We start from the raw sequence: 24,374 nt of genomic DNA, 5'->3' as shown, positions 1-24,374 counted from the left end.
GGGTGCCGGCCGCTCCACGGACCCGCTGGGACTGGACAGGTCGGTGGCGGAGGCCGGGCTGGCCGAGGTCGCTCCCGGCCGGGACACCGCCGGCGCCGGACTGGACACTGAGGTCTGCGGGGCCGCCTGCCCGGCCCGCATCCCGGACGGTGCAGTCTGACTTACCGAGGTGCCGGGCGGTGACCGCAGCGAGCCGCCGCCGGGACTGGCGCCGGGCCGGGCCGCCGGGGAGGACAGCGGCTCCGACTGCCGGGCCGCCAGGCCGGACACCTGGGGACTGGCCGGACCGCGCGCCGGGCTGCCGCGCGCCTCTGCCGGCGAGGACACGCTGGCGACGGAGCCGGGCCGCGCGCGCGGAGACTTGTCCGGACTGGCCGTCTTGGCGGCCACGTCCTGATAGAAGCCGGGCTTGGCGGCGCCCACCAGCCGAGCCGTGTCCACGGCGGGCGCGTGCTGCGGCGAGAAGGCCGGCGAGCGCTGCGCCGCCTCTGCCGGCGACACGATGCCGCCGGCCGGCGTCAGCGGCGACTTCTCGCTCTCCGAGCTGGTGACGTAGAAGGGCGAGCGGCCGCCGGCGGCCGGCTCTAGCCGCTGGCTCTCGCGCGCCTTCACCTGCAGCCGCACCTTCTCCAGTTCGTCGTCGTCGTACTCGTAAGGGTCGGCGTCCGGCTGTGGCGGTGCCGGCGGCGGCGAGGCGGCGCGACGCCAGCGCGGCCGCGCCGGGGAGGCGGGCTTGGCTGCCGGCGCGGCCGGAGGTTTGGCAGGGGATTGAGCGGCGTTCGGCGCTGCTGCTGGCGACGGCTGGGACGCCTGGGAGGTCGGCTGAGTGACCGCCGGCGCCGGAGGGGGCTGCGGAGCGTCCGCTGGGGCCCGCGTCACGGCCGGAGCAGGGGCAGGGGCAGACGCCGCAGGAGGAGCGGGGGCGGGGGAGGAGGTGGGGACCGGAGCCGCGGCGGAGGCGGGAGTGGCCGGCGGCGTGGGCGCCACCTTGCGTGGCTCCGACTCGGCGCGTTTCTTCTGCTCCGGCGGCGGCGGCCGCTTCACGCGCGCCACAGAGGGCGCTGCCGGCGGCTCCGGCGCCGCCTGAGAGCGGAACGCATGGAACCAGGCGCTCAGGTTGGGCGTGGCCGACTTTTTGAGCACGGGCAGCTCGCTGCCCACCTCTGGCTCGACGATCAGCTTCGGCGGCTCGTCGTCGCGCCGCTCGGGCAGCACGGGTTCGGCCTTGAGCCGTTTGCCGACCATCTCCTCCCAGAGCTCCTCGCCGGTTCGCTCCGGTTCCTGGTACTCGCCGCGGCTGCCCAGCACCTTGCCCATGGTGAGGCCGGGCCGGCCGGCCAGCAGCGTGGTGCCGCTGCCGCGACTGTCCCGCACCCGCGAGATCAGCTGGCCCAACTTGGCACTCTCCTCCTTGGAGATGCAGCGGCTGCTGAAGAGCGGCTTGGCGCGCGGGCCGCGCGAGTCGACGGTCGGTCGGGGCGCCGGCGCCGGCGACGGTCGGCTGAGCGCCGGATCGACGGCCGGCGGCTGCCGCCAGATGGCACTGTCGTCACTGTCCGACCCGGAGCCGGGCAGGGGGGACGGCGAGCGAGAGCGGGCCGCCGCCGGACCCTCGGCCGCGCCCGACGCCGGCGAGTCCTGTAAGCACGGAGGGCAGTCGTCAGACGAGTCCAGGTCAACAGCAGAACGACAGGGGAGTTGACACTGAACCAGCGTTTGTACAGGTCTGGCGGGTTTTAGCGGTAGGTTTTGCCCCTATGAAATTTAGTAAATTTCTGGCTATATCTTCTTCGTCTTAAGCTTTTAAGGGTTGAAGATGCAATCGATTTATTCGTACACATGCCAGCCATTATCCTCTAAAAATGGCTTCATCGTATATCTATTTATTAGTTTTTGAGGTATAGTCGGAAATGAAAAGGCAAAACTTACCGCTTAAACCCGCGAGAACCGACTGGACCGACACTATCACGAGGCGCTATTGCTGTTATAAGAGATTAAGCACCGAACTGACGATGCTGAGCAAACGGCAATACATAATACTGAGCTATGACACAACAGCAACGCAAAGGGCAATATGCATAGGCGTTTGCGTACAACACTGCTGCAGAATAAATTGACTTTTTGGCACTCAGTAGATAAAGCGACAAAGAAGACTGAGACGTGTTCGTGCAACATAAGAAAACAGTATTTCGGAAAGTAATTATGACGCCTGAATTGAGGCAGCATTGCTTAGAAGACAAGTAATCGGCATGCCAAAAAAAAAAGATCGTCCGTACCGTAGCATTCAATCCCAGGATGGTAACTTAAAGTGAAATAGATAAAAAAACATAAGTCGTAATTCAAATAACATTCAATCTAGAGCGGCCAGAATCGCTTCATTCTGACAGATTCAGTCTCCTCCCCCGCCGCGGCTCACCTTGGCAGAGTCGGCCGCACGCCGCTCACTCTCCCGCCTCTCCCGCTCTCGCCGTTTCCGTTTTTTCTTCTTGCTGCTCTTCTTCTCCCTGCTGTCCGTCCGCGACCTCTTTTCGCCCTTCCTCCTGAGCTCTCGGTCGGGCCGCTCGGCGCCGGAGCCGGACTCCTCGGCGGTTTTCTCCGACTCTCTGTCGGCGGCCTCACGGGAGGAGTTGCGCTCCTCCCTCTCGGCCGCCGCCAGCCGCCGGCGCCGCATCTTGGCCGCGAATATCCGGCCCTGGGCGATGGCCTTTTTCGGGGAGCCGCCGTCGCTCTCGTCAGAAGACGCTGACACGGCCGGGGCGGGAGCGGGGGCGGGGGCGGCGGGCGGCGGTGTGCGCGGCGGCGGCGAGGCCCTCAGCGGGCGCCGCGGCGGCCGACGCACCGTCGGCTCCTCCTCCGACTCCTCTCTGAACGTGTACGCGTCCCCCTCGGAGGCCTGGCTGGCGGGCCGCCGCGGCGGCGGCGGCGGCAGCTGCCGGGGCGGCTTCCTGGCCAGCTGCCGCCGCCGGCCGCGACCGCTCGGGATCGCCTTCACCGGTCCGATCACGGTCTCGGGGGCCCGCGCGGCGGACCGCGCCCCCGCCGGCGGAGGGGACTTGACCGGCGACGGCGGCGTCTTCAGCAGGTTATCGAACATCTTCTCCGTGTCTTCCTTGGAGGGCGGCTTCGACCTGGGCGAGGCAAGCAGCTCGTCGTCACTGTAGTCGATCTCGGCGGCCGCGGCGGACTTTTTGCGGCCCCTGCCGGTCGCGGCGGCCTTGGCGCCCCGGCCGCGCCGCCGCCCGGCGGACCCGGCCGAGCCGGCGGCGGCGCGGGCGGCGGGCCGGCGCGCCGAGCCGGGCGTCACCTGCGACACGTCGATCAGAATCTCCTCCTCGTCGTCGTCGCCCGTGTCGAGGAACTTGTGGCACGCCTTGTGGAACGCCGCCTCGATGTTCATCACCATCTCCGTGTACTCTGGAATGAGGGCAAACCAGCGGCGTCAATGGTAGGCAGAGAATTAGACAATTAACAAACAGAAAACGGTTCAAAGTTATAAATCTTGACATGGGTATTGCTGAATTGAAATAGAGATGAGCTTAATTTCGACGTATTATAATTCGACATTCATAATTTCGACGTTTAACATATCCCCAAGGTGGAGAGTGTCAGAACCTTTTCATTGATCTCCCACGGAAGCCCGTCCCGCCCTCCGCCATCCTCGGTCTCACCGTTCTCCAGGCCGTTGTAGAGTTTACAATTGTCGACGATCAGTTTGAAGTCGGACTCGAACTGCTGCCTGGTCTGGTACACACCGGCATCCAGCCTGCTCTCCAGCTTCATGAGGTCCATCGGCCGCCGGATGACGGCGTAGTAATTGGGCGCGTACTCCTCCTCGACCGGGTCCTGGAACGGCCAGGCCTCCTCGTGCGCTTTGACCGCCTCCAGCACCTTGTACATGCCCACGCGCAGCTCCTCGTCTGTCTGTAACACTCTGCGACGAAATGGAGCGCGGAGGGTTAGCAGGCAGCCGGCAGGGTGTCATGAATGGGGCTCGAGCTCAGACATCATCATCCAGGTTAACTAGAGGACAGGACTAGGATTTCACTAATGTGATGTGGCATGTGTACATTTAATCATAGCACACATTCCTTGCTATCCAAGTGAGCCAATAAAGCCACTGTTTTAAGAATACCCACGGTTCCTTATTCATTAAACCCTACCCAAATGAGACAAAAAAAAAATCTAGCTCACATTGCCGAGCTGCGTATCTTGTTGGCCGATCCGTTGAGCGGCGGTGCCTTCCGGTCGGGTTCGTCGTCAGCGGCGCTGGCGCGCCGGCCGGCCGGCCGCGGGGTCCCGGCGGCCGCCTTCTTCCGGCCTCCCGACGGCGTGTACTCGTCCTCGTCAGAGAGGTGGGCCGACTTCCTGGGCCGACCGGGCCGCCGCGGCGCGCTGCCGCCACCCGCAGCCGGCGAGGCCGAGCGCCGCGGAGACGAGACGCTGCCCACCGGGGACGAGCGGCCGCCGGCAACCGCCGGGGACGCCTTCCGGGACGCTTTGGTGACCGGAGTCTTTTGTGATGATTTTGATGATGATGGCGTCTTTTCAGATGATTTTGTGGAAGATGAGGGTTTGTCTAATGATTTAGCAGATGAGGGAGACTTTTGTGACGACTTTGAGGATGAAGCGTCTGAGTACTTGAGCGCTGCCTTGGAGGGGACGGGCGTCTTTTTGGACGCCTTTGTAGCCTTAGCAGTGGCGGCTGGAGCAGGTGCCGCCGGCGAGGCCTTCCTCGCAGCCTTTTTAGCGGAGCTGGGCGGCGGCTCAGCAGCGGCGGCGGGCGAGGGCGAGCGGTCGGGAGTCGGGGAGTCGGCCGCGCCGCCCCGCGACCCGCGCGGCCGCCCCCGCCGACCGGTGCCACCCTGCTCCTTCTTCTCTTGGGCCGCTATCAGTGCTATCGCCTGACGAATGAACCTGTGGGCAGGGAAAGACGGTCAGGCCACTGGAGACGTTCACAATCAGTCACCACAAAAAAACGAATGACGGCAAACTTACCGACACCATGACTAAAGTAATGTATTCATGCTTGAACCGAAACAAAAACTGAGAGTCCAAGATTAACATGATACGACAGGATCAAAGGGAAAACAAATTAGCTAATTATCAACCACCCATTTTAAGAGTCGCCCCACTCACTCCTCCTCGTCGGCGTCTGCGGCGGTGCGGCCCTTGGCGCGCCGCGGCCGTTTGGGAGCCGGCTCCTCCCTCTGCTCCGGCTCCTCCCGGCCTCGCTTGCCGGCATTCCGGGAGCCGGTGGCCGCCGGGTCCGAGCGCTCCGAACTCCTCGACTTCTTGGCGCCGGACGCCGCGGGCTCGGCGGCGGCGGGAGATTCCTCCATCGCGGCATCATCGGCGTCAGCGGTCTCCGCGGCGGCCGCCGAAGACGCCGGGCTCTGGCGTGCCGCCTTCTTGGGCGGCCGACCCCGCGATTTGGCGGCTGGCGCGGCAGGGGAGACGGAGGGCGACTGCGAGGGCTTCCTGGCCGGCCGGCCGCGCGGTTTGCCCGTGGACGCTGCGGGGGAGACTGATGGCGACTGAGACGGCTTCCTGCCTGGCCGGCCGCGCGGTTTGCCGGCGGCAGGAGGCGAGGTGGAAGGCGAGGGCGACGCCTTCCTCGGCGGCCGTCCCCGGGCCCTGCCGGCCGCCGCGGGCGGAGAGCGGGCCGCGGCGCCGCCGGCCGGCTCCTCCCTCCTGGCCGAGCCCGGGGACGGAGTCGTGTGGCCGTCGGTCCGGCCGCGGCCCCGGCCGGCCGGCGAGGAGGGCGGCGCCGGCGACTCTCCGCGGCCCGAGTGGCGCCGCGTCCGGCGCGCGTCGGCCGCCGGCGCGGAGCTGTCCGCCGCCTTCTCGGCCGCCGCCGCCGCCGACTGGGAGACGGTGCTCTCGCGCTTCACCGGAGGCCGCAGCGGGCGCCGGCGGGGACCCATGGCTGCCAGTCAGCGCACTGAAACACAGTAGAGTCCGCTGGGCATTACCGACAAACAGTGAACTATTGCAGCTCTGGTCCCACCAATCCATGATCCTTTCCCAATTTCATCATTTACTTAGCAAACAAAGTTCTACTGAATTGCTATCATAACAATTAACACTGTACAAATAATCAATTTCATATCAAGTTAAGTGTGGTGAGATATGCTGCAAAACAATTCAGATAAAAAATAATTCAGCATCACTCATAGTTGCTCATGCCTAAGGTCACATTGCAATAAAGCTGCAATAAATGCAATTACCTATTATTAATTCTGTCATGTTTGACATGACAGAGGTGCTGTGCATTCATTCACTTCAGCTAGCAGCCTAGAGCCAGAAACAGTTCAGCCTAATAGACCAAACATTCATATGACATAACACCACATGTCCTGAACTGATAACCAACAAACTGTATATAAAGTTGCAATGCAGAAATATCAAGTCCCCCATAACAATGTACACATTATCTTTAACAAGCACAAACACATTAGCCACGGACATTTAACCCTTTTTATCTACATCATAAATCTAAGTAAGGGAAATTTGTATTTACTGAATAAGAATTGAGATACCAAATATGAAGCCAGCAAGATATCAACATAGCCATCAATTCCACAAAAAGATGAGATGTGGAAATTTCAAGTTCTTTTCCTCATAGGAAAGACATAACTTTGTGCATAACAATAGAAGACACAACTTTGTGCATAACAATAAACAGTTAATGTTGTTCAACATGTATTTGGAGTACTAATACTTTCCAGCTATACCAGGGAAACAATTTATTCTGAGTTACCTAAACACTTCATTCAGTTCCAGATGCATAAAATGACTGATATCTATGTTGGCATGGTCTAATATCTGTTACCACAAAGTTTGTTGAAGTTTAAAATAACATTCCTGATCTGGTTCCAAAGCACAATTGAAACTTACTCAAGAGATATGGTAAGCAAATTAATGAAATATGCAGCTTTCTAGTAAATTTGTTCTCTTGAATCAATCAATTTTATCAACAACTATTATCTGATAACCAAGTTGCCCAAACTGATAAAAAAATAATGCATAACCATACCAAAAATTATTCTGCACTGGTAAAGCTGTTAAAGAGACATTAGGTACCTACTGATCTACCTATCAATAGATCCACAATCCACATACAATAGGTACTAACCTAACCTATCATACATCGTAACCTCAAATCAAGTGAAAGTGGCACATTTCTTCTACAAGATGCTAAGTTGGGGACCATATAGAAAATCAGGTCAGCTAGTTTAAAGCCAAACAAGCTTATAATGCATGCTACCCCATTGCTACCCCATTAATTAAGATTGGAATGCTGTCTTGGGGAGTGGCGACAGTGGGTTGTGATACATAATCGGATTGCAGTCAAGGATTGAGATACCCATTGCCCCTGAATAAGTTAATGAAAAAGTTCATACAAAATACACAAATTAATTGTCAGAATCGTTCAAAAAATAATACGTTGTTTCGTATTTCGTAGCTTGCTACACGTTGTATCTGTCATAATAAACCATCAGGACAGGTCTGTCAATTCACATCAAGAGCGAAGGGAAATCAATAATTTATGCAACCAAAAAGACATACCTTCTACAGCATCCTCCGACCCTATGAAATAATGCTTCTTCTCACACTTAAAACGAAAGAAACTGTGAGGGATGGTAAAATTGACGATAAAAACATTCAGCGAACCCCCTATCTCTCCCGCCCAGCGCCCAACATCACACGCCAACGCGCGCAGTTCACCATCTGATTGCGATCCCAGCACCATCTGTCGGAGCCTCATCCGGGACATTTTACTGAGCAAGCAAGATTCTTATCAAAATCGGGTGCATTTCATTTGAGAAGGACTGAAACTGATAAGAAACTAGTTTGCTTTTCGTAAATGAGATTAAAAATTTACTTTGTAGGTGCAATCATTTGCGTATTTCAGAGGAAATAATAAAAAATGAGTGGGATGAAAAAAATATCAATATCAACGTTTTCCTTTGAATTTGATTCCGGCTTAGAATCGCTTATAAAAAATGGATTTTAAGTCAACTAAAAATTAAGATTTCAAGTTTTGTAGTCAGTGATTAAATAACGACCAAAAATGATAAAACGAAGCTATAAAAAATTGGTAGCGGTTTTCTTTTTCATGATGGCGCGATGATTACAAAAGTGGCGCAAATAAAATAAAAACAACACGTTTTTGCAATTCACAATTCACATGTTTCTCTGTGTTCCTCGTGGTCTTCAGGCCCATGTCGTCCCCTATCTCCGCGTGTGTCCACTAACACGAATGACGTCACGCATGTGGTCGGAGCTATGGGCGGAGCCTAACGCACGCGGCAGTCCAAGCCGCCATATTTGAATTTATATTTTAATAGAATCTTGCCGATATTTTGGGTGAAGTCAATTTATATGGATAGCTTGGTGACAGTTTAGCTATACGAATAATAATTTATTATGGATGTGCGTATATTCAGCTTGAAATTGCAATTAAAGCTCCGCACCGCATAGATTCGAACTCGGGACCTTTGGAATACTGCGCGGGCACGCTAACCACTACACTACCGCGTCCGCGCGGCGGCCGGCGGCAGGGAGGCTGCGGAGACATGGGGGGACATTTTACGCTTTTGTGAAAAAAGCAAAAGATTTAGCGAAAAACACATTTTAGATAACTTGCAGAAAATTGTCTGCTCTTTCAGATAAGATACTTAGGTTTGATATATCTTGTGCAGACTTCATTCTACAGTGCTTCGAAAATCGCTCATTTACATGGGGATTGAACGGGGCTTCGAGACTTGACTCCAAATGACGTCACGAGCTGACGTCACGAAAAGGTAGAATCGCCGGACGACCCTACCTGGTATATAGGGCCTTGGTGGTCTTTGTGGTGGGACGGGGTATAGACGAGGCGTGACAAAGGAAATATAGCGTGGTAGGTACCCAAATGTCACTGTTTTCATCTTATTTTTGTGCATCGTTTGTCGGGGAAATTATCTGTTGTTGTTACAACCAAGTCTTCTGGGTTGAAGTTGTTTCCGCTTTTGTCATTATGCTCCGAAGCTCAACAGTATCCTGTAGCGTTAGCTCACCCCCATATCAAATGAAATAGATAAAAAAGCAGTTCGCCCAGCGTCCTTGCATCACGTTAATGCCGAAATAGACCTCCCACCGTGAGAATCGTAGGTACCTCGGCATGCATCTATCTGCATACAAATGATGATTGATGTTTGATCAATGATGGAAGCAAAATTCATTGTATTTGAATAGGCTCTTGCATGCAGCTTCCTGACTGATAAAATAGCCCTCAACATTTATGGAGCTATCAAACCAGGTGGTATCCAAAACAGATCTAGTCAGCTTTGTCTGTGAAAAAGATATAATGTCTTGAATCTTGATTTGATGCCAATCTTAAGTAGGTAGGTATCTACCTATTTGATTTGTCTTAGCTTAATGAACCATGATAACATGCTATCCTGTTCATTAATACTTTGTTGTTAGCCTGTTTCACACTTCAGTAGGCGGAACTATGGTCATGAGTACCCAAATATAGGAACGTTCCCATTTTTGGGAACGGAGTTCCCAAATATGGGAACGGGCGTTCCCATTTATGGGAACGGAAGGTAATTTTTCGGCCGTTCGCCCACTAAAACTCAATAGTGCATCACGTCTCAAAAAAGTGCACGCTAATTTAAGTATCTACTAAGTCTCTATAAAATTATCTTTAATCTGACCGTTGCACAAGGAAATTGACCGTCGAATGATATTTTTAATGATTTTTTGAAATGACGGAATGGTGAAAACATGGGTTATACTACATTTAACTTGCAATTTTTAGGAAAATGAAGCGTTTTTTACATTTTGAGGTCAAGTATAATAATTTTCGCCTGGTTATGAAGTTTCATACTAGCGACACCAGATGCTGACATATGCAAGCGAACACGCGGACAGTCCGGGGGTAATATTGGTGACATTTGGTGTCGGGGCGCACGACCGCATGGAACGTCAGTGATTTTACCGAACTACTGTTGTAAACTCAGTTTCAGTGGTTTAAAATTATTCAGCTGTATTATATCATCCCAGATAGACATATTTTATTTGGATGCTAGCTGTTTAGAGTTGTTTTATAAGGAGCGTCATGAGCGTGGTTTTTGTCTTCCGTGTTCCTAAGCGTGATCGTTTTGGGGGAATTTCTCTTATATAGGTCGCTCTGTGTGGCTTATTTATAATTTTTATGCTGATTTCGATCATTCCTCGTACCCATCCTACCAGGCCTTTTGCCACTTACACTCATCAAGAAAGGAAAAAACTAGATTTTCATTGGGACTAGGTGTTTTGAGGGTGTAACATATTCAGCGTTCCCATTTTTGGATACTTCCTTGTGCACGTCAACTATCGGTGATAAACAGACAGGTGCTTGACATGTCTCCACCCTCGGCGCGGACGGTGGATATAGGTATGGAAGACCTTGTTGAACATCGCTGAGCGTTGTGAATTACGTAATCCTGCAGAGGGGGGCGTGCCCGCTGCGAGATCGACGGGAATAAAAGCGCAGAAGACCGGGCGAAACATGCGACGGTCTTGCCGGAAAGGTCATCTGATGATTGTTGCGTTAACAATAATTTGCGGCGTTGGACGTGATGCTTGTTAATGAAAAGAGCCCCTGAAAGGCGTCGGTGAAATCGTTCCCAATTTTGGGTACGCCGTTCCCATAATAAGGAACGCTTGCAGCGCCAGTGTACGAGAGCGTTCCCAAATTTGGGCTCGCGGCCCGGATGATGGACTGCTTTAGAAATAGGGGAACGATTTGAAACTACGATGGGCCTTACAATATCAAACTCTTTCCCAACAATATTGAGACAAATATCAGGTGGTTCACGATCGTTTTATATTTTTTGGACGTCATTTAACGGTTCTTTTTCTTGTTTTAAATAATGCCTACATGGCGTTCCCATATTTGGGTTTATCGTTCCCAAACATGGGAACGAAAATGCGTTCCCGAAAATGGGTACGCTTGACCATAGTTCCGCCTACTGACTTGTGTTTTCCACAGTGTTTTACATCAACATGTAACATGTTACCATTACAATTACCTCAGCATGCAATGCATTGTGACTGAATATACAAGCCACACCAACCACCAGTCTGGATAACAAAGCTGCACCAGCCCACATCAGTCAGGCTGGAAATCCCCACTAGCCCACTTCAAACAAGATCCACACTTCCTAGGACAATGTATCTTTCAGTCAGGGACACTTCAGGGTGATAACCAACTTCTTCAGCGCTAAAGAAATTAAACTGTGATATCAGAGGCAAACAAGAAGCTTACTATGTGATGTCAGAACATTCCTGAGGCATTCCTGAGAACTACTCTGAACTCTAGTAGAAATGCCAAAGTTTACTCACCTTGCTCACCTTGTGGGGTTCCTCCACTTACCAGCCTTACAGGACAGGTGTAGGGAGGGAGAAGAGGAACCTGGAAACACAAGACATGCCAGTTCTTTAATGCTAGAACTAACCTTGGCAGTAATAATACATAACAAGAATATAAACTGGATGTTGAGATATGTTGGATTAGGTCTAGTTATGTGAGGGTATACATGGTGATGTTCATATTATTTGTTTTTGTGGAAGCTCAAAGCTATCATACAAGCATACATTTTGACTGTGGTTTGACATTCAAAGATATAAACATATCTTTACATTTACATTTGCAATGTGCATTTACAATATCACTATGAATTCTTGACATTTCTGTTTTTCAGGTTACTTCTGGATTAGATTGAGATGACCATGCAAAATGGAAATGGTGAGGAATGATTGCACTATACTGTTTGAATGGAAAAGCATGGATGAAAAAATGCTTGCTTTACCTGTGATAATTCATGCTGCTGTTTTAATGAATACAAAATAACTAACGCCTTGATGAGGTACTGACTACTGAGACATTTTCAAAGGTTTTTTTTTTTTTGCCTCCAGTAATTGAATCAGTAGGTAGGCTGATATTTGCTGGGCTGGCAGGTAGTTTGTGACTATGATGTTGAAAATAACACCGCAAGTTTGCTGAACAAAAACTGTGCCCGCGTTCCGGCCACTACCGATGCTGTCACGTTTTAGTCGGGTCGGTGATCCACACCATCTGGTCTCTCGCTGCTGTCCTGCCCCACCAGTCACCGCCTGTGTATACCTCCAGCGTCCGAGTCGACGGGCGGCTGGCCGACGGGCGGCACGCAGGCGGGCTCCTCGTGGCCGGCCGGCTCCCACACGCCCGTCCAGCCGACGCCCAGTAACGAGGAGTGCGGCATCCGCGAGGTGTGGGCCTACAACCTGGACCGCGAGTTTGACAACATCAGGAAGGTGGCGCAGACGTACAAGTATGTCGCCATGGTGAGTCCAATAGAGTGGAGGAGCGTGCGGTAATTGATAGTGGGCGGGACTTGAAAAGGGTAGTTCGATCGTGAAACCCTTTTGAGCTATGCAAGGCAAGTTGGGCAAGTTGATCACCTTGCAATCAAATCAGAAGCCTGTAGAATCGGGAATTTCGGGACGTTTAAATTTTGAGTGGCTAATGACGACATTTTGAACAGCTTAAATAAATACGCTGCCTTCACCATGAACATTAATCAGACGTTATTGGGTCAGTGGAGTGGCCGCTCCGTGTCGCGGGTCCCGCCCGAGTATGAGTTCCTTCTTCTTCTTCTTCGTCGCACGTCACGTGGACGCGCCCGCAGGCGCGTCGGACGGGGGCTGGTCGAGCGGCGGCTCGGACCGCCCCACCCGCCGAATGTATTCAACTATCTTGCCGGCCGGCCCGGAGAGGACCTCGTCGAGGGATGGCAGGGGTCCCCCCAGAGCCGGCGTCTCGTGGTGGCGAATGCTGGGCACTCGGTGAGGAGGTGGCGAACGGTGTCCTCGGCACCGCACTCCCGGCAGAGAGGGTCTGGGGTGAGCTCCGGGCGGTGGAGCGTCGCTCGTGCCAGGGGGCAGTGGCCGGTCCGCAGCTGCGACACGGTCACTTGCCCCCAGCGCGGGAGGTCTTGGAGTCCAGGTGTGGGCTGGGGGTGCGGGTGCCGGTGTGCACGCGTGGCCTGCATTTCCCTGGCGCGCTGCCGTATGGCGGTTCGGGCGCTGGCCAGATCGATGGGCGTCTCCGATTGGGCACACTCGGCCGCCGCACGGTTAGCCAGCCTGTCTGCCGCCTCGTTGCCGGCGATGTCGGCATGGCCTGGGACCCACTGGAGGATGATGGCCGTGTTCTGTTCCCCCAGTGAGCCCATCGCGGCCCAGACGCGCTCGGCGAGGACCAGCTGCTGGGCCTCCGGTCCGCGCTGGAGTAGCTGAAGGCCGGAGAGGGAGTCGGTGCACAGCAGGCATGTCTTGATGCGGCTCCTGGTCTCCCCCGGTTGTGCCAGCAGGCAGGTGAACGCCGCCAACATCGCTGCGAGTTCGGCCCGCATGCTGCTGCAGACCGAGCCCGCCGGTACCAATGTCTCCACTTCGCGGTTCTCCCGGTGCAGCTGGATCAGCGCACCGCCGCCTCCGTCCCTGGTGCCGGACTTGGCGGAGCCGTCGGACCAGATGGTGCAGTCCGGGTTGACCATGGCTATGGCCTCGAGGGCGGCAGCTTTCCTCACGGCGGGTGGGTCGTCTCTTCTGGTGGCGCGCGGGAGGGAGAGGCGGAAGGTGACCGCGTCTGCTGGGTTGGTCCACGGCGGCTGTTCCGGGACCAGGGCCAGCGGTTCCCGTGGGAGGTCCGCTAGACCCGCCTCCTTGGCCATCCACTGACTGACCCGCCGGAAGCACGGTTTGAAGGGCAGCGCCGTGTCCTCGCTCGGGGGGTCCGGCGGCGGTTCGCCGCGTCTTCTGGCCTCAGTGCGCGCTCGCTGCCAGGCCTCATGAGCCCTGTGCTTGAGGCGTGGGCGGACGTGTCGCTCGGTGAGGGCTCTGGCGGGGTCTCCTGGCGGCAGTCTGGCGAGTCGCTCCTGCTCCATTGCTGCTATTTCCCAGCCTCTCACTGCGAGTGGTGGCAGGCCGGCCTCGGTGATGAGGGTCTCCGAGTTTGTGAGGCGGATGCAGCCAGTGATCACTCTGGCGCACTTGTGCTGCTCTGCCTCGATCCGGGCCCGCACGGAGGGTGCAGCGTGGGTGGAGTAGAGGGCAGCTCCGTAGTCGGCCACGCTGCGGATGTACGCGATGTAGGCCGCGCGCAGCGTGGCTTGGTCACAGCCGTATGACCTGCCCGCCAGAGCTGTCAGACAGCGTCGGCGCTGTGCCATCCTCTTCTTCACTTCCTCGATGTGGTTGGTGAAAGTGAGCTGGCTGTCCAGGGTCAGCCCCAGGAAGGTCGGGTTCTTCTCGTGCGCGAGCTGGTCGCCTTTGAAGGTCAGTGTCGGGACGACCTTTCCGTTGACCTTCTTGGCGTGTAGCGAGAAGGTGGTGAAGACGCACTTGCTTGGGCTGGCCTCGACCTTCCACTTGTCCAGCCAGCGGGCGACTTGGTCCAGATCCGGTTGCAGCTGGTCGGCGCACGCCTGCAGCGAAGGTCCAGTAGCCAGGAGGGCGGTATCGTCCGCGTAGAGAGAGCGGGTGGTGTTGGAGTTGATGTCTTCATCGAGGTCATTGCAATAGATCAGCCACAGTAGCGGCGCCATCACGCTGCCCTGCGGGAGGCCCTCTTGGAAGACGCGCTGTGATGAGCGGGCGTTTCCCCACCTGACACGAGCACGCCTGTCCGTGAGCAGGGCCTTCACCCACCGCGTGGCGCAGCCAGGGATGCCCATCTTCTCCATCTTGTGGAACAGGCCGTCCCGCCATACACGATCGTAGGCCTTGGCGAAGTCTAGCAAGACTAGGATGGCGCGATGGTGCTTCGGTTGTTCGAAGGCGTCGAAGATCGATTGGGTGACTCGGAAGAGCTGGTCGATCGTGCTGTGTCCCTTGCGGAAGCCGGCCTGGTTCGGGTTCAGCTTCTTGTGTCGCTCCAGCCAGTGTTGGAGCCGGTTCTGCACCAGTCTCTCGGCGAGCTTGCTGATGGTGTTGAGGAGGCTGATTGGCCGGTAGCTGCTTGGGAGGGCCGGCGACTTGCCCTTCTTGGGGATGGCGACTATCTCTGCGGCGCGCCAGCTGGCGGGGACCGTGCCTTCGGTCCAGCTACGGTTTAGGACCCGGAGCAGCTCCGTCTCGCCGGTAGGGCTCAGTTGTCGGAGCATGTCGTTGGACACCATGTCCGGGCCGGGGCTCTTTCCGGGCTTCAGCTTGGAGAGGGCGTGTTGTAGCTCGCGGCGGGAGAAGGGGGAGCAGAACCCTTCCTTGGTGTCGCCGCACTCGCAGGTCTTCCCGGCGCGGCGTGAGCTGAGTTTGATGGCATGGTCTTCCTGCTTCCGTTTGGGCAGTCTCGAAACGGCAGCGTAGGTCTGGCAGAAGAGGTCGGCCTTCTCTCTGTCTGTCACCGCCGCCTTGGTCGGTGCTGTCTGGCCGGCTGTCGGTGGTCGTTGTATGGGGACGGCCGGTTTTGCTGGTGGGACGCGGCCGTCGAGGATCTTGATGGTTCTCCAGAGGTCGGTGTCAGCTCCCATCTCCTCCAGCTGTCTGTTGACGTAGGCTGTTTTTTCTCTGTTGATGGTGTTGGTGGCGTTCTGTCGAGCTTCGCGTGCGGCGATGATGTCGTCTGCCGTGTGGTCCGGGGTGGAGGCTCTGGACTGTGCTCCTTCGCGTAGGTCGACCGCTTCTTGGCACGACTCGTTCCAGAACGGTGGCTTGCCTCCTCCCCCGTTCCCGAACGGGATGCTGCGCTTCGCGGCTGTGATGATGGCCCTAGTGAGTCGGCTTTCCTCTTGGTGGAGGGGGGCGTCATGGCTTGGCCACTTGCTGATCTCGGTATCCAGATGCCGGCGGAACGCCTCCCAATCTGCTTTCTGTTGCCGGAAACGGCCCGGTCCCTTCCTCTTGGGTCGTTGATTGATGGTTGGCAGCGTCAGGTAGATCGGGAGGTGGTCAGAGCCCAGACCAGGTCCAGTCTCCCATTCGGCTCCGCCAGCCAGGTCGCCAGAGACGAGGGTGAGGTCCGGGGTCGACCGACCACCTGTGCTTGGGTTAACACGGGTGTGCTGCCCGCTGTTGGCTATGGTCAGCCCGCGTTCTGTCGCCCACGCCTCGATCGCATGACCTTCAGCGTCTTCTGGTTGGTGGATGTCCCAGCTGTTGTTGTGCGCGTTCACATCTCCTCCGATGATGGTAGGTCCGTTGGTCTGGAGACAGTCTGGCTGAAAGGTCTGCTGTTGTGTGCCTTGTCCTGGCGTCCTTCTTGCCGGTGGTATGTATAGGTTGACGATGGTGGTGTCAGGCGTACCTCGGACATGGATGGTGGTTGCCGTACAGTACGTGTTGAGATCGGGTTGTGTCGGTTGGTATGGAGACGGTCTCGCTGTGTAGGGCACGTCATCTCTGATGAGGGTGATGATGCCTCCCTGGCTGGCCCCTCCACTTCCCCTGCCGGTCGGAGCTGTCGCCGGCGCCGGTGCGGCCCGTCCGGCTGATGTCGCCGGTGCGGCCGGCGCAGCTTGGCGGCGTCCCCCGGCGCGAGTGCGGCCCCGCGGCGGCGTGCCGGGGGGCGGCGCTGCTTGGGGTCGGTGCGGAGTCAGCTGAGGTGGATCCTCCTCGTCACGCGTCGCCAGCAGGTGTCTGCGCCGGCTGGACGTGTCCTGCGGTGTGATGTGAGGTGTCAGGGGTGGTCCCTCCTCTTCGGGCGCCGCTGGGTGACCCCCGGGTCGGCTCGGCGACCTCTGCGGTGTGAGGGTTGGTGGCTCCGGTGTCGTTGGGCCCCGGGTCGGGGTCACCGGCGTTGCCGTGGCTCTCCCGCGGCGGGTCCGTCGAGGTGAGGCCGTCGGAGTCGGTGAGAGGAGCGGAGGCTCCGGTGTGGCCGTGGACAGGTCCGGGGCCGAGGTTGCGATCGGCGTCAGTGTAGGCGGGTCGCTCCATGGCGGGCTCGCGCGACTAGGTGGCCCTATCGGAGACAGCGTTGGAGGAGCTGGGGACTCTGGAGAAGCTGGCCGGCCAGAACTTGAGGGGTTTGGTGGCGGTGGCTGGTCGTGATCTTGCCTTGCCGCCACGTTGTAGCCCTGGATACGAGGCGGGGGCTGCGTCGGCGTTAGCAGCGTCTCTTGCAGTAGGATGATGTGGGGCCTGACTTTGGCTACGGCTCTCTTCAGCTCGGTTAGCCTGGCGTTGAGTCCGTTGCAGTTGAACTGCATGACTTGTAACGCCTCCGGTACAGCGTCCTCTGTCCTACCTCTTCGACGGCCTGGGCGTCGGCGCCTCCCATTATCTCGTTCCGGGGGCGGTCCTGGGTTTCTTTCGACGTCTCCGGCGCGGAGTAGTAGCAGGGCGCAGCATGCCGGGTTACTGCGCCCCGCCGTCAAAAACCCGATGGATGGTGTTGGTGTCCCTCTTGTGGTGTAGGTGGTGTCCCTCTCGTAGTCGGTTGGTACGTGTCGGCGGGTACGTGATGATGGAGCACTTTGCTCCCCGAGGCCTCGGGGAGACGCTGTCCCCACGTGAAGGGGGCTCCGTTGACAGTATGAGTTCCTCCACTCCCCGCCAGGACACGGAGTTCCCCGGTGTGGTGGCGCGGCCGATAGGCGAGTTCCGCAGTGCGCAGGACTACGAGTACCAGCTGCGGCGCTGTAACGTCGACCACCTGAAGATGATCCAGCTGGGCGTCACCTTCTTCGACGAGCAGGGCCGCATGCCGCAGCCGATCACCACCTGGCAGTTCAACTTCAAATTCAACCTCGTGTACGTCACCGACATCCACTGTGGTAGACGAACTGACAAGATTATTACTAAACGTGAAAAGGCAAATCAGATGAACTTGACCGATTTTCCCCAGTCAATTATAAATCTATAAATGAATGAGGTATATGAATCGATGAATGAATGGAGTTTAGGAATAAATATCGGATGTCGTGATGTGTGTTTGGAAGCGATAAGAGCTTCAAATACTTTTTTATTCTAGTTTTGTTTTTCTTAGAGCAAATGATAGTTTTTAATTGTATCCGAGTATAGAAACTCAAGGTACCTACTACCTAACGATATGCTGACGTTGAAACCTCTTTAGTCACTTTAATCATCCATGACCTCAGCCCCTCCCGCCATTCGCCGCCGCTGACCCGTTCGGCGCTGCCGTTCCCAGCGAGGACATGTACGCACAGGAGAGCATAGAGCTGCTGCAAAAGTCGGGCATCCAATTCCCGGTGCACGACGACGAGGGCATCGAGCCGTTTGAGTTTGCCGAGCTCATCACCACCTCGGGCGTGGTACTCATGGACGACGTCAAGTGGATCTCGTTCCACAGGTGAGCTGGGGTCTGGGGAACTCGGTTCACCTAGGGATACTGGAGGGGAGCTTCGTAGTTCGTACACTGAGATGAGTTGGAGATCTGCTCACCTAGGGAGACATGTATATAAGAAATATTTTTTAATGTAGCCTGATGCCCATCATATATTAGTTAAGTTTTAAGCGAAATAGACAAAGAGAATAATATTTCGACCACGGGTCATCATCAGATTCGAATAGGAAAATCATTCGAAATCATTCATTCATTCATTGAAAATCATTCATTGGATTTTCCTATTCGAATCTGATGATGACCCGTGGTCGAACTATTATTCTCTTTGTCTATTTCGCTTAAAACTTAACTAATATATGATGAGCATCAGGCTACATTTAAAAATATTTCTTATATAGTATATACATACTAATAAATATGCTCAGCAATAGCATCTCCATTCTAAAAAATGACGAACCACCTAGGGAGACTGGAGGGGAGCTTCGTCCATTGAGGTGATAGATAGTTTATTAGATGCCTCCACTGGCATGGATTTTGTGGCATGCACGTCAATCACACAAGATAAAAGGTAAAATACATGACAACCGGTAAACGACCTTGAACACACCATTGTAAACATGCATAAAAGGAGATAAAAACAAAATGCTATAACACTAAAAACACAAATAAAAGTATATACACTACACAACACACGACCATAAATCACCTATTGTTCCATGTGGAAATCGCGCGATACGTAAAGCTGCGCCGCGCAAACTCGGTCCTCACTCTCGGTAGCTGTAGCAGGCCGTTGGCCACCGCTCGAGTTTGGCGGCCCGAGACATCGCTTCGGTGGATCAGCTGCCCAGTCAGTGCCTCAGCCCCACATGCAGGGTTAAGAAGGCGACATATGGCAGCGATGTCCCGCTCATGCACCATCTCATCGACTGTGGGCCATCCCAGCTCTCTAAGCGCCGGTGTCACGTGGTCTCGCCGTGACAGTCCCGAAACGATGCGAACGCCAAAATTGATAGATAGTGATGTGGAGATCTGTTTCCACAGGTGGACGTGGATGCACTGGTGTGAGAAAGGGATATTTCTTTTGATCAGATGAAATCTTATTTCAGAGCGTTGCCGGTGTTGTGCGCATTTCTATAGGCTCGTGATTGGCAAAAATGCGGGATATATGATAAATGTTTTTCTCCACTATGCGTGATAGTAGAATTCGCTCTTGACAATAACTGGGAACGACTGTGTATTTCAGCGGTTACGACTTCGGCTACCTTCTGAAGATACTGACCAACCAGAACCTGCCCAAAGAAGAGTCGGAATTCTTTGAGCTGCTCCGGATGTACTTTCCCACAATGTATGACGTCAAGTATCTGATGAAGTCGTGCAAAAACCTCAAAGGCGGTCTACAGGAGGTGGGTTACTTCTCCGTCAGTAAATGCTATATGATGGACTGTGACCTATAGGCCTCTTGGTGAGTGTTGAAACTATGAGCTGGCTCGGCACGGCTGTGTGGACGTAATGAACATTCTTAACCCTCGCATGTGTAGGGGGGTCGGATGGACCCCCCCCCCATGGTTTTTCGCGTAAACTCGTGTAAAAAGCGGCCGATCGCGACGAAACTTTCAATACCCTCGCATTGATCAATTTGACACCTACCCTGAAAATTTCATGACCCTGACCCAAATGACCTTTGACCTGTGACCTCTTTTCCGAGACCATGTTTGGCCGGAATCGCGATTCGGCGTACGTCGGCTCGCATTAGCCGCGCGTTTGCAAGCTTTTCGTGGTTTCAAACGTTCAAACATGTGATTTGATGTTGCTCCCATGCATTAGGGTGGATGTCAAGGTCACCTGAAGGTCAGGTCAGGTCATTGACCTTTGGTGACCTCGGGTGACCTCGGTTCACTTTTTCGTGTTTTACATGTTTCCAGGCTAGTTTTTGGAGCTGAATTCGAATTTAGCAACCATTTGAACACTTACGAAGTAGTTTTGGTGCCTTCGTAACATGTTACGAAGCTGTCAGAGGCGGTTGACACGTACTACGAATACCCGTCACGACGCCTACTGATTGACCTGACCTGACCTGACCCGACCTGGTCTAAATGCTTTAAGACATCATCTGTGATCAAAACTAACACGATATTCGTGATCAGCACCCCGAAAAACCCCTTAGCAGCCACACTTTACGACTTTCTAATAGGTCCCGATTTTCCCGACTTTGGGTCATTGACCTGACCTGGAAGGTCAACCAATGACCTAGGACCTTAAAATTGGGTATCATCGGCTTCCTCTCGTCACGGGCAACACGCTCGTTTTTTCCGCGAAGCTCTAGCTCGATCAGGGGCCAAACGGCAAGGGGGGGGGTCCAACCGACCCCCCCCCCCCCCCCCCTACACATTAGAAGCTGGAAAACGCCGCACACATGCGAGGGTTAAGATTTCCTTCTCGCTAGTCGCCGGACGTGTACGTAGTGCACTGAGTGTACGTACAGTGCTGTGTGGGACTGTGGCGGCGGTATGGGCGACACCCAGCCTGTCGTGTGTATATACGCGGCACACCGACTGTGTAGGAGCATGACAGCGACCCCTCTCGCCCCTGCTTTGTGAGTCTGACAGCGTTTTTCCTGCCGCAGCTGGCGGAGCAGTTGGAGCTGGAGCGGGTCGGCCCTCAGCACCAGGCCGGCAGTGACAGTCTGCTCACCGGCGCCGCCTTCTTCAAAATGAGGGAGGTCAGTCGCACACACTACTAGTTTTGAACGGGAAATAGCTTATCCTTTGCCGCCTAGTATATGTGTTACATAGGTAGCTCCATAAGTCAGTTTATGTTTGGCTCTCACACTGAATTACAGCTACATTTCGCTCCCAGCGCACCTCGCTCTCGTTCAATCGCCAATCGCCGCTGCAGGGCGCTGACTGGCCTCTCCCCCCTCCGTGTGCCGTCAGATGTTCTTTGAGGACAACATTGACGACGCCAAGTACGGCGGCCACCTGTACGGCCTGGGTACGCCGTACCAGGTGAACGGCGGCGGTCAGCAGGAGCCGGCCGGCGAGCCCGCCACCAGCAGCTCCAGCTAGGCGGCCGGCCGTGGGCAGATACTGCCGTCATCGGCGGGAGGTGAGCAGATACTGCCGTCATCGGCCGGCGGGCGGAGGCACCCGTAATAGTGGGGACGGGCGAGCAGGTAGTAGCCGTAGCGTTGGTGGGTTGGTACCCGTGGGACGAATGAGAAGATTGCAACCGTGACAGGATGATGGGCAAATGGCTATTAGCTCCTGTAGCGGCGTGAGGGGACGGGTAACGGGTAACCCACACTGGTGGAGAGAGAAATGAATGGGTTAATCGGAGGAAAATGAACGGCGGAGAATGCTTACATTGGCGTGACAGCCTGTTTGTTCCCTGGGTTATGGTAGTTGGCTTTTAGCCCGTTCTAAAAATAAACTAGCTATGCAATAGCTAGTTTATATGTATTTATATACAACAATATGTATTTCCAAGAGCCCGTAGCGGTTCACAGGTGTGCTAGATGAACGCAGCAAAGGGACATCAGTATCGCCATCAGCAGCTTGCCTGAAGACATAATTCCTAACATTTACGGTTCTCGTTCAGCGGTATCAGCGTTATATTAGTTGATCATTTGACTATCCCATTTTCCCAGGAGTATTGCGGGCTGCTTACGCTGTGACACCGGCCGGAAGAAAAAGGGAACGGGGCGGCGGCGGGAGCACGGAAGCTACTTCAAGACGCTCTGCAGCCGCGCCGGTAGGTGGTTGCGAATCTGCGAATCACCTACAGTGGCGACGTCTGGTGAGTCAACCGAGTACTCCGTACTCCCGTGCCAGGCTGCCGCAACTCGTGTCGTGAATGAAAAGGGCAGGCAAATGGGAGGAGAGACAGAAAAGGCTGTGGTGCGTCCGGTAGAGGAGCTTTTATCCAAACTGCCAGACCGATGAGCTAGTAAGGGATCGGGCGGGTAACGGTATGTGAACGTCTCACAGTCGTGCGGCTGAATTGACGACAGCTGACCTTTCGGTGACTGGTGTTGTCGTGGTTGGCTGGTCCTCAGTTTGTCCGTGCCGCTGAGTTTATTCTTTGTGTGAGCGGCAGCGCAGTTTCCCAGTTGATACCGCTGCTGCAGATCCAGGGGCCGCGTATACAGTCTCCTAGACGCTCCCTTGCTGCCAGTCTAGTCGATAACAGGGTCTCACTGCGAGTTTGTTCACCTGGTGTTTGTCCTATTCTTATTACGTTTTATTCTATTTTTCTGTAACAAGTTGCTGTAGTTAGCGTTGTAATTCATTATTTATGGTCCTTAATACGGCCTTACAGTGGTGCACACATGCTAGATGTATCATACACTTACCTACCATGTGGTGGGTACATTAAGGACGGTATTCTGTACGATTCTCTGTCAGGCGTCGCTCCTTTTCCCTATGGAAGTGGAAGTCTTTTGAAACCATCAAAGGTGACAATCATCCGAAGTTTGCGCGGTGGAGGCTAGACCGCTCTCCTCTCACACTGAAGTGGGGTACGCCCTGGTAATTTTATCCACTGACTAAGTTGTATGTTTTGTTGTTTGTGTGGCCACATCGACATTACTGCCTGTTCGCACCAGCCGAGATTGATTGGTGTCAACTCGCTGGCTAAGCGCTACCGCTGTGGCTGGCACTTCTCGCACAGTTACCGAGGAGTGTTGTTTTGCTGCTAACATCTCTGCTACACTTAGTGATGCCCACATCGTTGGTAGCGGACTCAGTCTGCTTCAGTGCTGAAAACCATCTAGTCTTGGTAGTATCAAAAAGGTCGCCTCTCTTTTCACTTTTTTGTTGGGGATCATCCCTCCCTCCGTCCCCTACATTTTCCCCAAGAACGATCAAAATGTTTTGCGGCACATGTCATTGTATTCGCATAAAAGACTTAGTCCTTCTCGTGTTGGTTTGTCATCAAGGGGCACGGTCCAAAACTCCAAACAATTGATCATCAATGTGCATAGCTAATAATATGCGCTTACCGTTCTCCAGGCCTCCGGAAAACAAAGCATGTCACTGTTGGGTATTTGTTGAGCTTTCCGTTGACTTAGCCCACTTCGAGCACATGTGGTGCGCAATAATAATAACTTGACTTTGTTGTACAATTGCAGATATATAATATTGTCCTGTAGGTTTGTTCCTTGTTGTATTGAGCCTTATTTATGAACTTTTGTCATTGTTTCGTAGCATACACTTGCTAACTATAATGCTGGCATTAAATAGACGGTTTAGCCACGCAGCTTTCTGAATGTGAGGTTCTCAAGAGCGCTGGCATAATCCATTGTGCAACATCGAGCTGCCTTTTGAGAAACTGGCCTGACGGGTCATGGAAACGTATGGCTGTGGTATGTGTAGATGGCAGGTGGCTGGACACTGCCTGGGAAGACTGGACGCGCTCTGAACCTAGTTCCCGCTATGTCTGCTTGTAGTCGAGTTCAACGATATGAAGTTAATCTGCTCTGCTTGCACCAGAAGCGAGGACGTATTGTATGCTTACGCCTCGCACTGTGTTTATGATGTAACTTGACAAATATATTACGAAACATTACAGCCGCGTCTTGTAATTTCTGTTAACTTTATTGCATTTTTTTTTTTGAGTCACTAACACGTACTGACATTCCATTCGGGTTTTGATCAAATGCTGAATGCCAACGGCATCTAGTTCTTAAGAATTATATTCCTCGTGAATGTGGGTTTCCTGATTCGTTCAACATGCTTATGCCTAAAATGGGTCTAATATTCGATCTTTCCCGTAATGTCTACTCCCCGAACTAAACTTATTCATGTATTTTAAAGAAAGGGCGAAACAGAACAACGAATGATTTTCAGTCGATCATCACAAGAAAAGGAAACCATCTGAGAGGTTCTTCAATGTCTCTCCCTCTACTAGTCTCGGCTAGAATGGGCGACGGCCACATCGGACTTTACCTGCGTTGTTGTCGCGGACCTCTGCTCGCCCAACACACCCTCAGACCTCGCCTGGCACCGGGATGGTAAATCGAACCGCCCTCGCCCCTCCCCCGCCCCTCCCCGCCCCTCTA

At 54.4% G+C, this 24,374-nt stretch overlaps 2 protein-coding genes across 3 annotated transcripts in view; one reads left to right on the top strand and one right to left on the bottom strand.

Moving 5' to 3' along the window:
- Positions 1-7,701, bottom strand: part of LOC122374872 (bromodomain-containing protein 4-like) — a 9,824-nt gene extending 2,123 nt beyond the window's left edge. Inside the window, exons 1-6 of the mRNA XM_043353911.1 lie at positions 7,570-7,701; positions 5,137-5,941; positions 4,192-4,914; positions 3,669-3,931; positions 2,417-3,414; positions 1-1,638 (exon numbers count right to left, since the gene is read on the bottom strand). The exon at positions 1-1,638 is cut by the window's left edge and continues 186 nt beyond it. Of these exons, the coding sequence (XP_043209846.1) occupies positions 1-1,638; positions 2,417-3,414; positions 3,669-3,931; positions 4,192-4,914; positions 5,137-5,924 (4,410 nt within the window). The 5' untranslated portion in view covers positions 5,925-5,941; positions 7,570-7,701. The remainder of the gene's footprint in view (positions 1,639-2,416; positions 3,415-3,668; positions 3,932-4,191; positions 4,915-5,136; positions 5,942-7,569) is intronic.
- A 1,136-nt stretch (positions 7,702-8,837) lies between these two features.
- LOC122374870 (CCR4-NOT transcription complex subunit 7-like) lies at positions 8,838-23,883 on the top strand. Of its 2 annotated transcripts, none has more exons than XM_043353909.1 (9): positions 8,838-8,905; positions 11,736-11,779; positions 12,164-12,357; positions 17,570-17,763; positions 18,161-18,322; positions 19,560-19,719; positions 20,940-21,035; positions 21,250-21,421; positions 21,963-23,883. In XM_043353909.1, the coding sequence occupies exons 2-8, from the start codon at positions 11,758-11,760 to the stop codon at positions 21,379-21,381; spliced, it is 960 nt and encodes a 319-aa protein (XP_043209844.1). In that variant the 5' UTR covers positions 8,838-8,905; positions 11,736-11,757; the 3' UTR covers positions 21,382-21,421; positions 21,963-23,883. The 2 variants fall into 2 exon arrangements, with proteins under 2 accessions (XP_043209844.1, XP_043209843.1); XM_043353908.1 differs by having other exon boundaries at positions 8,852-8,909.
- Positions 23,884-24,374: the final 491 nt, after the last annotated feature.

This window comes from Amphibalanus amphitrite, unplaced genomic scaffold (assembly GCF_019059575.1).
Source record: "Amphibalanus amphitrite isolate SeventyFive unplaced genomic scaffold, NRLGWU_Aamphi_draft 001729F_arrow, whole genome shotgun sequence".
Lineage (NCBI taxonomy): Eukaryota > Metazoa > Arthropoda > Thecostraca > Balanomorpha > Balanidae > Amphibalanus > Amphibalanus amphitrite.
Note: the sequence above shows the minus strand (reverse complement) of the source record. Positions and strands in the feature narration are given on the sequence as shown.